The 12,720-nt window shown below is 34.8% G+C and overlaps 1 protein-coding gene across 1 annotated transcript in view; it reads right to left on the bottom strand.

Annotated features, from left to right (window-relative positions):
* RPS6KA5 (ribosomal protein S6 kinase A5) overlaps window positions 1-12,720 on the bottom strand; it is a 220,731-nt gene that overhangs the window by 50,565 nt on the left and 157,446 nt on the right. The window contains 5 exon segments of the mRNA XM_043982310.1: window positions 2,836-2,929; window positions 4,498-4,631; window positions 5,070-5,195; window positions 6,553-6,714; window positions 10,361-10,511. Of these exon segments, the coding sequence (XP_043838245.1) occupies window positions 2,836-2,929; window positions 4,498-4,631; window positions 5,070-5,195; window positions 6,553-6,714; window positions 10,361-10,511 (667 nt within the window).

Raw genomic sequence — 12,720 nt, 5'->3', positions numbered from 1 at the left:
AAAGGAAAGAGAGTGAGACCGAGCGCCAGTCTCTCCCATCCTCCTCCCACTAGCCCGTGTCACTTCCTGACACCAAAGAAAAGACTCCTGGTCTTGCCCTCAAAGACCTTCGCTTCATGGGCGGAACTCTTCTACAGTAAGTCTCCAGCAGGTGGCATCATTCCAATCGTTACAGGAAATTGACTGTCATCTAACATTATCTGAATATAGCATGTGTCTTTTTTACTTAGTAAAAAAAATGAAAAATCTATTAAATTAAGCGAATTATTCCAGTATATAATTAACAAGTTATAAAAGTGAATTGTTACCTCTCTAAGAGAGTGACTCTTAGGCTATCAGAGGCCAAGCTAATTTGAAATATTTTTTCACAGGGTAAAGAAGGTCAAAGTAAAACATTTAATATACATGTGAGTCAGTTGACTTCATAATGAGAATACAATTCCACATTTAGAGTCTGAAGCCATACTTCTCATTCAGCTGCTATTGTTAGTTATAAAGAAAGGATGGTATGAGAGGATGGCTCAAGAAAATCCAGCAACACTACTGGAAAATCAACCAACTAACAACGATTTATTAAGTGCCTATATACTGTGGTAGGTAGTGGGTACATAAATACAAAAATGATAAAATCCCTAAATTCAAGGAACTAAGAAAACAATTTTAAACACAAGTCCTTCTGATGATGGGTTAATAGAGCCTCCACATAGGAAGAATACACATCTATAAAAGAAAGGATGGGATTGGATCACACGAGAAGCAATTTTTGTTCTGATGGCTACTCTGTATAAAAAGGAAGAAATAGCTCAAAATGAATACAAACATAAATAATTACTCTTGACTATATAAATATAAAGTAGGCATTTGGAATCTGGTACCTGAGAGCTGCTGCCAACCTGTCAATCAGGGGCCAATCCCCTCTGATGCCATCTGCTTGGAGATTAATCTGAGATTTTTTAATGCATAGTAGTGTCAGATCTCTAGTGGGCAAATCTTACCTCTGACTTTTAGGTTGGAAATAGGTTTCAGATGCCCTTTGACATCTCAGGTGGTGATATAGTGACAGGAAGATACAGTACCCCTTATGATTCAGCATATAAACAACATCTAAAAGTAGGAATAAGCAGGAGGGAGGGAGGAAGGAAAGGAAAAGCCAGTAATAGGAACTGGTATGGGAGCTAAGTCTGAAAAATGTTGCTGCTGCCGCTGGTTACATCTTCTGCAAAACTTCAGCCTGGTTCTCAAAGCATGGGCCCTGATAAGTTATTCCTCAGCCCCAAATGCCTTCAATTAAGCTAATTCTCTGACCCTTGATCAGAACAGAAGGCTTAGGGACACTGCATCCAAATGCAATCACCTGGGGTCTTCAAAATCACCTGGGGTCTTCAAAACATTATTTTCTCCATAAGATTAGCTATATTTCAGTGCAACTTCTCTTCTCACTGTCAGCTTGATCACACTAATCTGCTTCTTGACCTCACTATAATTCCTGGTCAGTTATATTTTGGTCAGTTACTATGAGAGATTTCAGTGAATCAGGGTATCACACTAGAGCTGTCCTGGGTCAATAATGCCATGGTTCCTAGTGGAAGGACCACAAGCAAAAACGCTGAGAAAAAAGGAAAAACAGGAAAGAGACTTGGCCTCTGGTTTAAGCTGGTGTTATTATATGAAACAGGGTAAATAAGAATAAATTTATACTTTTTGTTGTCTCCTTTACTTTTTGCCCAAAGAGGCTAGAATATAAGACTTTAAGAACCCCTCTAGGAAAGAAGGGATTGCTGAGTAACTATCTATCCAGGGCTGGGGCAGAGAGGTCTCTTAGGAATTAGGTTATGGCTATGGTAGTTGAATCATCAAAAAAAGAAAAAGTAGCTAGTAGCAGTGATAACATTGTCCAGGTCCCACCAACATTTAACCCTTGTATCACAATCAGCCCTTCCTTCCTTTAGTTGAGTGCAATTTGATTCATTTCAATAAACATTTTTCAAGGGTTATTATTGTATGAGCTAGGCACCATATTATTTAATAGGTAAATAAAGATGAAATATTTATTATAGATCTTCTTTAATTTTATGTGCAAATTGCACATAACCACATACCTAGTTTGCACAGGTATATGAATCTGATATAAAGTTGTTGGGGAGGGAGTAGATGTTGCTTCAAAGGCATGTGAAATTTCTTTCCTACCATGACCTATAGTGGCACTCAGGTTACAAAAAGTTACAAAAACGTTACAAAAGTCTGCCAAATGAGCTATAAGTTTTCATTTTGCCAATGGTACTGTCCCAAATTAAAAATAAATGACCTTGGATAAAGCACCTGCCTTGGATTCAGGAGGACCTGAATTCAAATCTGGCCTTACTAGCTGTGTGACCCTGGGCAAGTCACTTAACTCTCACTGTCCCGCAAAAAAAAAAAAAAAAAAAGACCTACAGTGAATGAATAATTAATTTCTGTCAATATTGGAAGTAACCAATTTTTTTTTAAAGTTATTTCCCTAGAATTAAAGGAACCAACTGTCCCACCCGCCCCCCAAAAGGAGGAATATGGACCAAATACAAAATAAACGCTTAGTCAAGTTAATTACATGATCAAGGAAATGTACTTCTCAACATTTTGAGAGTTAAAAGGAGGGATATTGGAAAAATAAAGGACACATACCCCCTATATTCACTGATTTTGGAGAGTAACAGTACATAAGAGAAAAGATTCATGTGTCTAATATTAGGATATGTTTCTATTATGATACATGGTATATGCTTATATCAAACCATCCTGTCAATAAGTTAATGGTAGGAGAAGAAACAATAATTTTTATGTTTAGCAGTGAAATACCTGATCATGATAAACTTCATACAACTTCACTATATTGGGGTGTCCTTCACAGAGTTTCAAAGCTGTTATTTCTTTCTGAGTGTTGGCTTCCATTCTGTAAAATGAAGCAGCCATATTGTACCAATCTATTCAAGCATATTTCCAATTCAATACTACCCTAAATCTAATTTTGTTTTTATTTAATGTGTACCAAGAATTAAAATCAGTGTCAGGGAAGAAGAACAAAAGTTCTGTGAAAGCAATGACTTTTACAGTTCATTTGGGATAAGTAATCCATTTATCTTGGAGAAAATCACTGTCTCAAGCCCCCCAAAACCAAGTCAAATGACAATACTCCCTATGTCTCATAATTTGGTATTATACAGTACAATCATAGAAATCAGAATAATCATTTACCCAAACAAACATATCTCCTTGCTAATATCCCTTGATAACCTAATAACTTTTTTATTTTGGAAATTTTTATTGATGACTTAAAAAATATTGTTTTCACACCTCAATGATTCTCTCCCCATTTTACTCCTCAAAAGAACCCTCATTTGTAAAAAAAGTTCAGTTAGGTAGCACAAATCAATACACTCTAGCAATGCTAGATTAATTTCCAGAGAAAAGTAACTGCATATATTCAATAGCGTCTAAAATAAACCCTGGGCAAATCCGATTAGCAGTAACACTTTATAAAACTATCTCAGTTAAATGTCCCTGTCAGAAGCAAAGAACCTTTCTATTAAAAATGCATTATAGGGGCAGCTAGATGGCGCAGTGGTTAAAGCGCTGGCCCTGGATTCAGGAGTACCTGAGTTCAAATCCAGCCTCAGACACTTAACACTTACTAGCTGTGTGGCCCTGGGCAAGTCACTTAACCCCCATTGCCCCGCAAAAAAAAAAAAAAAAAAGCATTATAGGGGCAGCTAGATGGTGTAGTGGATAGAGTACCGGCCCTGGATTCAGGCGTACCTGAGTTCAAATCCGGCCTCAGACACTTAACACTAGCTGTGTGACCCTGGGCAAGTCACTTAACCCCAATTGCCTCACAAAAAACCAAACCAAACCAAAACAAACAAACAAAAAAATGCATTATAAAGGGGCAGCTAGGTGTCAAAGAGGATGGAGCACTGGTCCTGGATTCAGGAGTACCTGAGTTCAAATCCGGCCCCAGACACTTAACACTTACTAGCTGTGTGACCCTGGGCAAGTCACTTAACCCCAATTGCCTCACTAAAAAAAAAAAATGCATTATAAGGATGTATGCTGCACAATATCTAATGTAAAATATTATTGAGATAGCATATTATAGTGGAAAGAGTACTAAATATGGAATTAAAAGAAATATGTTAAAATTATAACTCATCTACTTATGAGCTGTATGACCTTGGTTAAGTTGCTTAACTTCTCTGAGTCTGTTTTCCTCATCTGTAGAATTAGAAATAATAATATGTGTGCAAGCTGGTTTTCAGAGTTATTTGAGAAATGAAATAATGTATGTTAAATTTTGATGTAAAGTACTAAATAAGTGTATATTATTATGAATCAAAGGACTGAATCTCTGAGTACAATCCTAAAAATGTTTAGACCTATGATTTTTTTTGAAAAGCAAGTTCACTTATGAAATTAGATGGTATGGGTAAAAAGCAAAAAAAGATACTTTAAAAACATTCATACCTTTTGCTTATTATTTTGACTGCATATTCTTGGTTGCTTTTCCTGTGTAAGCATTTTCGACAAATTGAAAAACTTCCTTCTCCCAATGGCTTGTCTTTAAGATCTAGGTCATAGTGCTGATAAAATGGAGAGTCCTAGAAATAATCAACAATGTATAACTTAAATAACATTAATATATAATACTGAAAGGTAAGACAATCTTAGACTACTGATTAACATTTGATATTAATTAAAAACAAAGTTCTAAAATAGATTTTATTTTTATTTCTTTTATCCTTGTTAAAATTCATTTATTTGTTTGGGTTTTTTTGGCGGGGCAATGGGGGTTAAGTGACAAAATTCATTAATTATGGAATCCTGTTAAAATGTTTTTAAAAGCTTATACCAGCATTTAGCAGTTCTCTAGAACAAAAGGTAAAAATCTCAAATATTCAGGGTATTTTTTCTCACATTCGGACTTTAGTATATCATAAACCTCTTAAGAAATAAATATTGCTATTAGAGTGTTCATATCAGAATTCATGCAAACCACAAATACATTACTTAGCTTTAAAAAAACCAAAACTGTCTACCTTCATCATTGCACTCCTGGCAACATTTGTCACTCCTGGACGTTCAATTCCCATGTGAAACTGAAGAGGATCTATGACAGCTGCATTGCGTTTAAATAAGATAGAAGGAGCAACAAAAGAATATCCCTGGGGGTGGAGAGAAATAAAAATAAGATAAGAAAAAAAAATAAGATAAAAGTTTAGATTGTATAGACTGAAAGTATTAAGCTTAGGGTAACTCTTAGGACTCTAGAATTTTTGAGGAAAGAGAGAAAAACACTTAATGCGTTTAAGATGCATTTTGTTACAAATCAAAAGGTAGATAGATATTTTCTAAAAGAAAAACATGCCACCTTCTGGTGTAGTTAAATTAGTTTAAAATTAAGAAACTTAAAAAAAATGCTTTCCTTGTCATCATAAAAAAAAAAAAAGAATGATTCCTAACTTTAGTTCTTTACATTGGTGACAAAAGCACACATTTCAAAGTGGCTAAATTCCAAAGAAACATATAGTTAGGGTATTTAAAAACAAACTGAGTTGATATTATAACAAGTGCTTTTTTAAATTGGAAAAGTGAGTTTCATCATAAAAAGTTTACAATTTGTGTTCATTTGATCCTATTACTGGATTACCTTAACCCAATTAAATATAAAATCAAAGTTTCATAAAATTTACAAACATAATATAGTACACCAATGCAATGATATATCAATAGATATATATATATATGATTACCAAATAATATATTTACTAGCATTTATAAAAACTTAAAGAAATAAAGCCTATTAGTCAATAGAGATTCTTTTAAAATTGCAAAATCTTTTTAAAAAAATGCCTAACAAGTGGAAAGTAGTTAAGATTAATTATTGAACAACATGATAAATGAAACCAACAATTGTAATGATCAATATTTCATTCTACACAGAAGTAAAATAATTCAGCACATTTTCTATAAGAGTTTCAAGAAATAAAAGCTTCCATGTATAACTACAAATTCCTTTTATATATCAAACATTGTTTTTCCTTTTTTTTTAGCTGGGGGACTTGAGATTCCATCAATGTAGAGAACACCTATGACATTGGTAGAACACTCTCTGCCAATGTAGATTAGTCTCTTACCAACAATTTACAGAGTTGCCTGGAGACACAGAGAACTTAAATGGGTTACTGAGAGCCACAATCTAAGTGTCAGAGGTAGGACTTAAATCCAGGTCTTCTGGACTCCAAAAGTGGCTCTCTATTTACTACACCATGCAGTCTCTTATATAGCAAAAATAAAGATTTAAAATATCTTGTGTTAAGTAAACTACAACATCTAGCAAATGTAATTTATAGCTGTAGCTTTATACAACACCCCCTTGCACTAAATTATGCAGAATTTAAAGAACATTTTCTTAAAAGTCTGTTAAAATCATGTAAAGAAATGAAAAACTAATGATCTATTTTCTAGACATTTATACACTGGATATATAAATGTATTTAGAGAGATGTTTTTAGAGATTACCTGAAATAGCCTCTCTGAACTCTGAGGCAGAGCTGCAGGAGAATATGTGGGATCCATTTCTGTAAACTCCTCTGCAAAATTACTGACATCTAATTCATCTCGGATTACTGGTTTAAATGGTGCTGGCACTTTTTTGGCAGCTAAATCTTCCCAATTTATTTTCTAAATCAAGAAATAAAATAAAAATTAATTGTAATTAATAAAATAATACAGTGATTAAAAGAAAAAAGATTTTGAATAGAATCACTAAATTTCAACAAATTGAAATAAAGGCAATTAAGAGTTTAATTCAGTAACATTAAAAAAATGCAAACACCTATCACACAAGTCATTCAGAATGCCACTTCTGAATATTTTAGAATATTGTGGTATCCTCCAGGGGGTACTGCAATATTCTACCCAGCAAATTCAACAGCCAACAAAAAATGAAAAAAAAATATTATCCAGAAGTTTCTTGAAAGGTAGCAGGCTAAAGCAAAAGTACAAAATTAAAAATTCTCCCCGAAGAGGCAGATCAGTTGCTATTCATTTGTTCTTTTCTGATGCAATTAGGGTTCTGAGAAGTTCTCCTCTTGCCCCTAAACTTCATTCTTCATTTCCAACAGGCACAAAGCTGTCACCTCCTCTCCAGCCTCAGCTGACATTTCCCCCACACTCCCCCTGCTCCTGCCTCCTTTCCTTTTCAGAGCTGAAGGTATGTTCCCTGATGCTTTTCCTTTTCTGTTAGTAGTTCTCTAATCGCCTTATATAGGTTGTTTGAGAGGAAAATGGTATTTGGAGGAAGAAGGATTGTATGATCCTATAGAGGGTTTGAGTTTTTAAATACTAAAAATATGATAACAGATAAGCACCTCATTCAAATTTTTCTCAATTCCCCTTAATTCTATTTTCCATTGTAATATTTCCATTGGTGATAAAACATATTGGATGTCACTAGATTAAAGTTACAACCTGACATATGTCCTTATTTATTGTTTCTAGTACTTTAACAAAGTAGTCTTTGAAACCTCAAAAAACAAACAAACTCATAGTCTCAATACATTCCTCTAAATGTTTATTTCAGAATCTCATTTTAAATGATTCTGAATACATAGTGTGAGGTAGTAATGGCTAGTAACCAATAGTGACTATGTGACAGAAATTAATAGCATGGAGAGGAATAAAAAAATCTGATGAACCTATATAATCCTATAGACATTGTTCTATTAAATTCAATCATTTAATACAAAGTGTTTTCCTTCTGCCCTCTTGTGGGAGAAGTGGGAATAAACCTGGTCATAGAATTTTCAAATTTGAAGGGACCTTAAAGATCATTCTAGTCCAAACCCTCCAGTTCTAGAAATTATATTAAAATCTAGAGAGGAAAGTGACTTGTCCAGATCAACTACCTGTAGTCTATCTAGCCCCGCAGTTTAGTGCTGTTTTCACTAAGACAGTAATGATTTCCATTCAAAATAAATCTTCCCCTGGAGCCTTGAAAAGTTGGAGAGTATCTAGGAGGGCAACCTGGATATTGAAAGGTTTTGAGTTCATGATCAGTTGAAGGATGTGGGGATGCTTAGTTTGGGGAAGAAAAGATATAGAAGGGACATGATCAGTATTTTTAAGTACTTAAGTGCTGTCACCTGGAAGAGTGGAAGAATCTTTTTGTTCAGGCCCAGAGGGAAGAATTATGAATTGTAGGTAGAAACTGAAAGGAAAAAAAAAAAAAAAGGAAGGAAAAACTTCTTAACAATTAGGCAGAATGAGCTGCTTAGGCAGCCTAGGCTGTATGTAGAAAGACTGAATGGGTTTGGAATCAAGAAGTTACTGTTTTTCAGTCATTTCTGACTCTTCATGACTCCGTGGAGCCATAGCACATCAATACTGTCTATGGGGTTTTCTTGGCAAGGATGCTTGAGTGGTTTGCCACTTCTTTCTCCAGTAGATTCAGGCAAACAGAGGTTAAGTTACTTTAGTTAAGTATCTGAGGCTGGATTTAAATGCAGGTCTTCCTGACTCCAGGGCCAGTGTCTTGTCTCAAACACCCAACTTAATAGCTGGGTCATGCTGGACAAGTCACTTAAGTCATTTATCTCACTCTCAGTGTTCTCATTTGTAAAATGAGGGAGTTGGATTTGATGGCCTCTGAGGCTTTTCCTAGCTCTAAATCTATGACAGTATGCTTTAGGATGTAATGGCTGATCTTCTTTATTAGAAATCTTCAAAGCCTGGACATTTATTTGTTAAGAATGACAAAGAGGGAATTCATCCTTTTTCAGATATGGGTTGGACTAGAAGGCTACTGAGATACCATCCAATTCTGAAATTGTATGAATTTTAATGACTTAGGTTAATATTTAAACCAAACTGCTAAATTGTATCTTTTAAAAGAGAGATGCTATTGCCAAATACTATTTTTTCTAGGTATATGACATTAGAGATTACAGTTATATCCTGAGAAATTCACTTTATTTTTAAAGTGCTCAGAAATTCACTATCATAGAATGTAGGTTTGTCTTTAAAACTAAGTAGTCCTTTTCAAAATTTTGATATTAGCTATCCAGTTTATTCTAAGAATCACACTTTTATTTTTATTTTTTGTAATCCTAATAGTAATGTCAAATGTACTTAATTTCTTTAAGTATAAAATTTCTTTAAGTCTGTGATGTACAGTGAAATTAATTTAGAGCATGTGTTTTCTTTTGAAGAGAAAGAAAATACTCATTCTTTGTCAAGGCATTTATTTTGGAAGCTGAAAAATGGTAATTGAGGTTTTTTATACTCAAAAATTCTTGGTTTGAATTATTTTTTTTCATGTCTTTTGGGTAAATGTCATGCAAAGATTTTTCTTAGAAAAAGAAAACCCAAAAACTGATAGTGACTTTTCATTATAAACATCATCAGGTCATATTTCATTGTTGTTCAGGTATTCCAGTCATGTCCGACTCTGTGGCCCCATTTGGGATTTTCTTGGCAAAGATAAATGAGTGGTTTGCCATTTCCTTCTTCAGCTTGTTTTACAGATGAAGAAACTGAAGCAAACAGGGTTAAGTGATTTACCCAGGGTCACACAGCTAGTAAGTAAGTGTCTGAGACCAGATTTGAACTCATAATGAAGATAAGTCTTCCTGACTTCCGGCCCAGCACACTATCTACTGAACCACCTAATCTGTCTCTTCATTAATATGATAGTTACAGCTTTGAAACAAAAAGCTTAGCTGTACCTTCAGAGGGACCTTAAAGTTTGGTGCTTCTGTCGATTTCATAACCCAATGACAATCCTCTGGAATTTTTCTGGACAATACTGATCAAAGTTAACAACTAAATTGGTGGCTACAGACAGTCATCAATCTTTAAAAAGCATAGATAAAAACCTCACAAGTAAAAAACAATCCTATACTACTACAGATAAACCACTAAGAAATATATAGATTCTGAATTAACGAAGACATTTTTTCTAGAAACCCCCCCCCATACCTGTGGCCTCTTTGTAAAAGAAAAAACTTACTTGCATAAAAGTTGACAAAGTAATAAGAATAACTCATAAACTGGAGGTGACATAAAAATATAAACCCTTTTCCATTTAGAATATACATACATATATATACATACACATACATACACACATATATGAGAATGAAATGAATTTCTGGAGACTTCAACCACTGTGGTAAAATAGCATCATATTTTCACATGATATGAGGCTAGTAGTGTCATTAGAAGAAAATAATAATAAAAATTACTCAGGGGAAGGATTATGAACAATCACTTTATATAGTATTATACATACAGTAGATGCAATAAATATTAACTGAATTAATTTCACCTGAAAGAAGGGATGCTCTTTGATTTCATCTGCATCTCGTGGACCACAACCCAATCTTTTCTTAGGATCTTTCACCAAGAGATGCTGAATTATATCTTTAGCTAAAGCACTCATTTCTTGGGGATATGGAGGTTCACTTTTTAATATTCTCCTGTAGATAAATATTTGCTATTAAAATATAGTATCCATAGTAGATGGCTAAATTAAATATTTCCTTAAGAAAACAAACATTAATGTAAGATACTTTAGAATTGAATAAGACCTTGAATAATTTTACTTAAAACCAAGTTTAATCAAGAAAGAAAATTAAGGCATCACCCTTCAAGAAAAAATTAAATACACTTTGATTTTTCCCTTCTATTGATTCCATCCCTGCTTTCTATGATCATTCCCAAGTTTCCCCATTCATGAAAAACAAAAATACCCATACTTTCCCTTGATATTGTCATCCCTTCAAGCTAACTGTGCAAAATCTCTTGTCTTGTACTTAGAATGCTTAAAGGTGTCTGCAATTGTCTGTTGTCTTCATTTTCTTACCATTCATTCACTTCTTAACAACAAACATTTATTGGGTTAAAATAAATAGTAACATAAGGTAAAGAACTGACTTGCCCAAGTTTAAGATCCCTTTCAGTTAAAAAATATCAGAGCATACATCACAACTAATATTAGGGTTTAATTTTTAAATATGTAGGAAAAAAAGCCAAACCATACCCATTTTCCAATATTTTTTTAACCGGTATGCCACCATATATCAGGGTTAGCAGGAATGTAGGAGGTAGTAAAGGAGAATGCAGTCAGAATCATTCTCATATACAACTCTTCTGATACTAGAAAAGAATCATTAAAGCCTTTCATATAGAGAAAATGTTTTATGGCCTTTAATGCTATAAAAGGGGCAATGCCTATGTTTTATATACACACATATACATATTATGTATCTTCTGCTTTACTTTTACAGGCCTATGAAATCTGATCTTGATTCATTTGTCCAGCCTCATTGGATATTATTTCCCCTCCAGGACTCTGAATCCAATTGAACTGAACTTCTTTTATTCTTCACTTATGAAATCCCATCTTTTAAGATGCAGCAGAGGGGGGGACGGCTAGGTGGCACAGTGGATAAAGCACCGGCCCTGGATTCAGGAGTACCTGAGTTCAAATCCGGCCTCAGACACTTGACACTTACTAGCTGTGTGACCCTGGGCAAGTCACTTAACCCCCATTGCCCCGCAAAAAAAAAAAAACAACAAAAAAACCCAAGATGCAGCAGAGGGTCTCTCTGTCTTTCTCTGTATATGTATATTGTTGTTGTTGTTTGTCCTTTGTTCTCAAAGAGGACCATGACACTGGATTGATGTCATAACTTGCACTGAATTGGATTTAAGTGAGGGAGGGCTGTGCAAGGTCACCAACCTCACTCTCTCCTCCAGAGCCATCTGAGTACAGTGGCAAGATATACATCAGGACAACTGGGGATGGCCTTGGATGTTTTAAGGCAACTGGGGTCAAGTGACTTGTCCAGGGTCACAATATGCTAGTAAGTGTCTGAGGTGATGTTTGAACTCAGGACCTCCCAACTTCAGGGCCTGTGCTCTATCTGTGGATAGTGTGCCGCCTAGCTGTCCCTATGTGTATGTATATCTAGATATATACATATACACATACATATATAGGCTTTGTCTCTTCTATAGCATGAAGGGCCATAAAACATTTTTCTATATGATTTATGGACTGATGACTATAACAAAGATGCATTATTACGCATAGCTTTAAAGACAAAAGAGAAAATGTGGCATAAGACAAAGAAGGCCTATCTTAGAATGAGAGAGACTTGGTCAGAATTGGACTAGCTCAGAATCAGGTATACTAACACCAGCTGTATATATAGGCAAGTCAATAAATTCTTCAAGACTAAATAACTCTTTTAAGACTGCAAACCAAAGAATGTATCAGTAGAGGGAATTTATAAACGAAAAGTTCTAAATTGCTGAAATCACAGGTTCAGGTTAAAACAACATAGGGGTAGCTAGGTGATAGAGTGGATACAGCACCAGCCCTGGATGCAGGAGGACCTGAGTTCAAATGTGATCTCAAAAACTTGACACCTACTAGCTGTGTGACCCTGGGCAAGTCACTTAACCCTTATTGCCCCACAAAAAACAAAAAAAACAAACAATAAAAAAGCTATGAAATTACATTTAAAAAGCAAGTAGGGGGGCAGCTAGATGGCACCATGGATAGAGCACCGGCCCTGGAGTCAGGAGTACCTGAGTTCAAATCCGGCCTCAGACACTTAACACTTACTAGCTGTGTGACCCTGGGCAAGTCACTTAACCCTAACTGCCTTAACCAAAAAA

Source organism: Dromiciops gliroides, chromosome 2 (assembly GCF_019393635.1).
Source record: "Dromiciops gliroides isolate mDroGli1 chromosome 2, mDroGli1.pri, whole genome shotgun sequence".
Taxonomy (NCBI): Eukaryota; Metazoa; Chordata; class Mammalia; order Microbiotheria; family Microbiotheriidae; genus Dromiciops; species Dromiciops gliroides.
The sequence above is the reverse complement of the archived record's forward strand: the minus strand, read 5'-3'. Positions and strand labels throughout refer to the sequence as shown.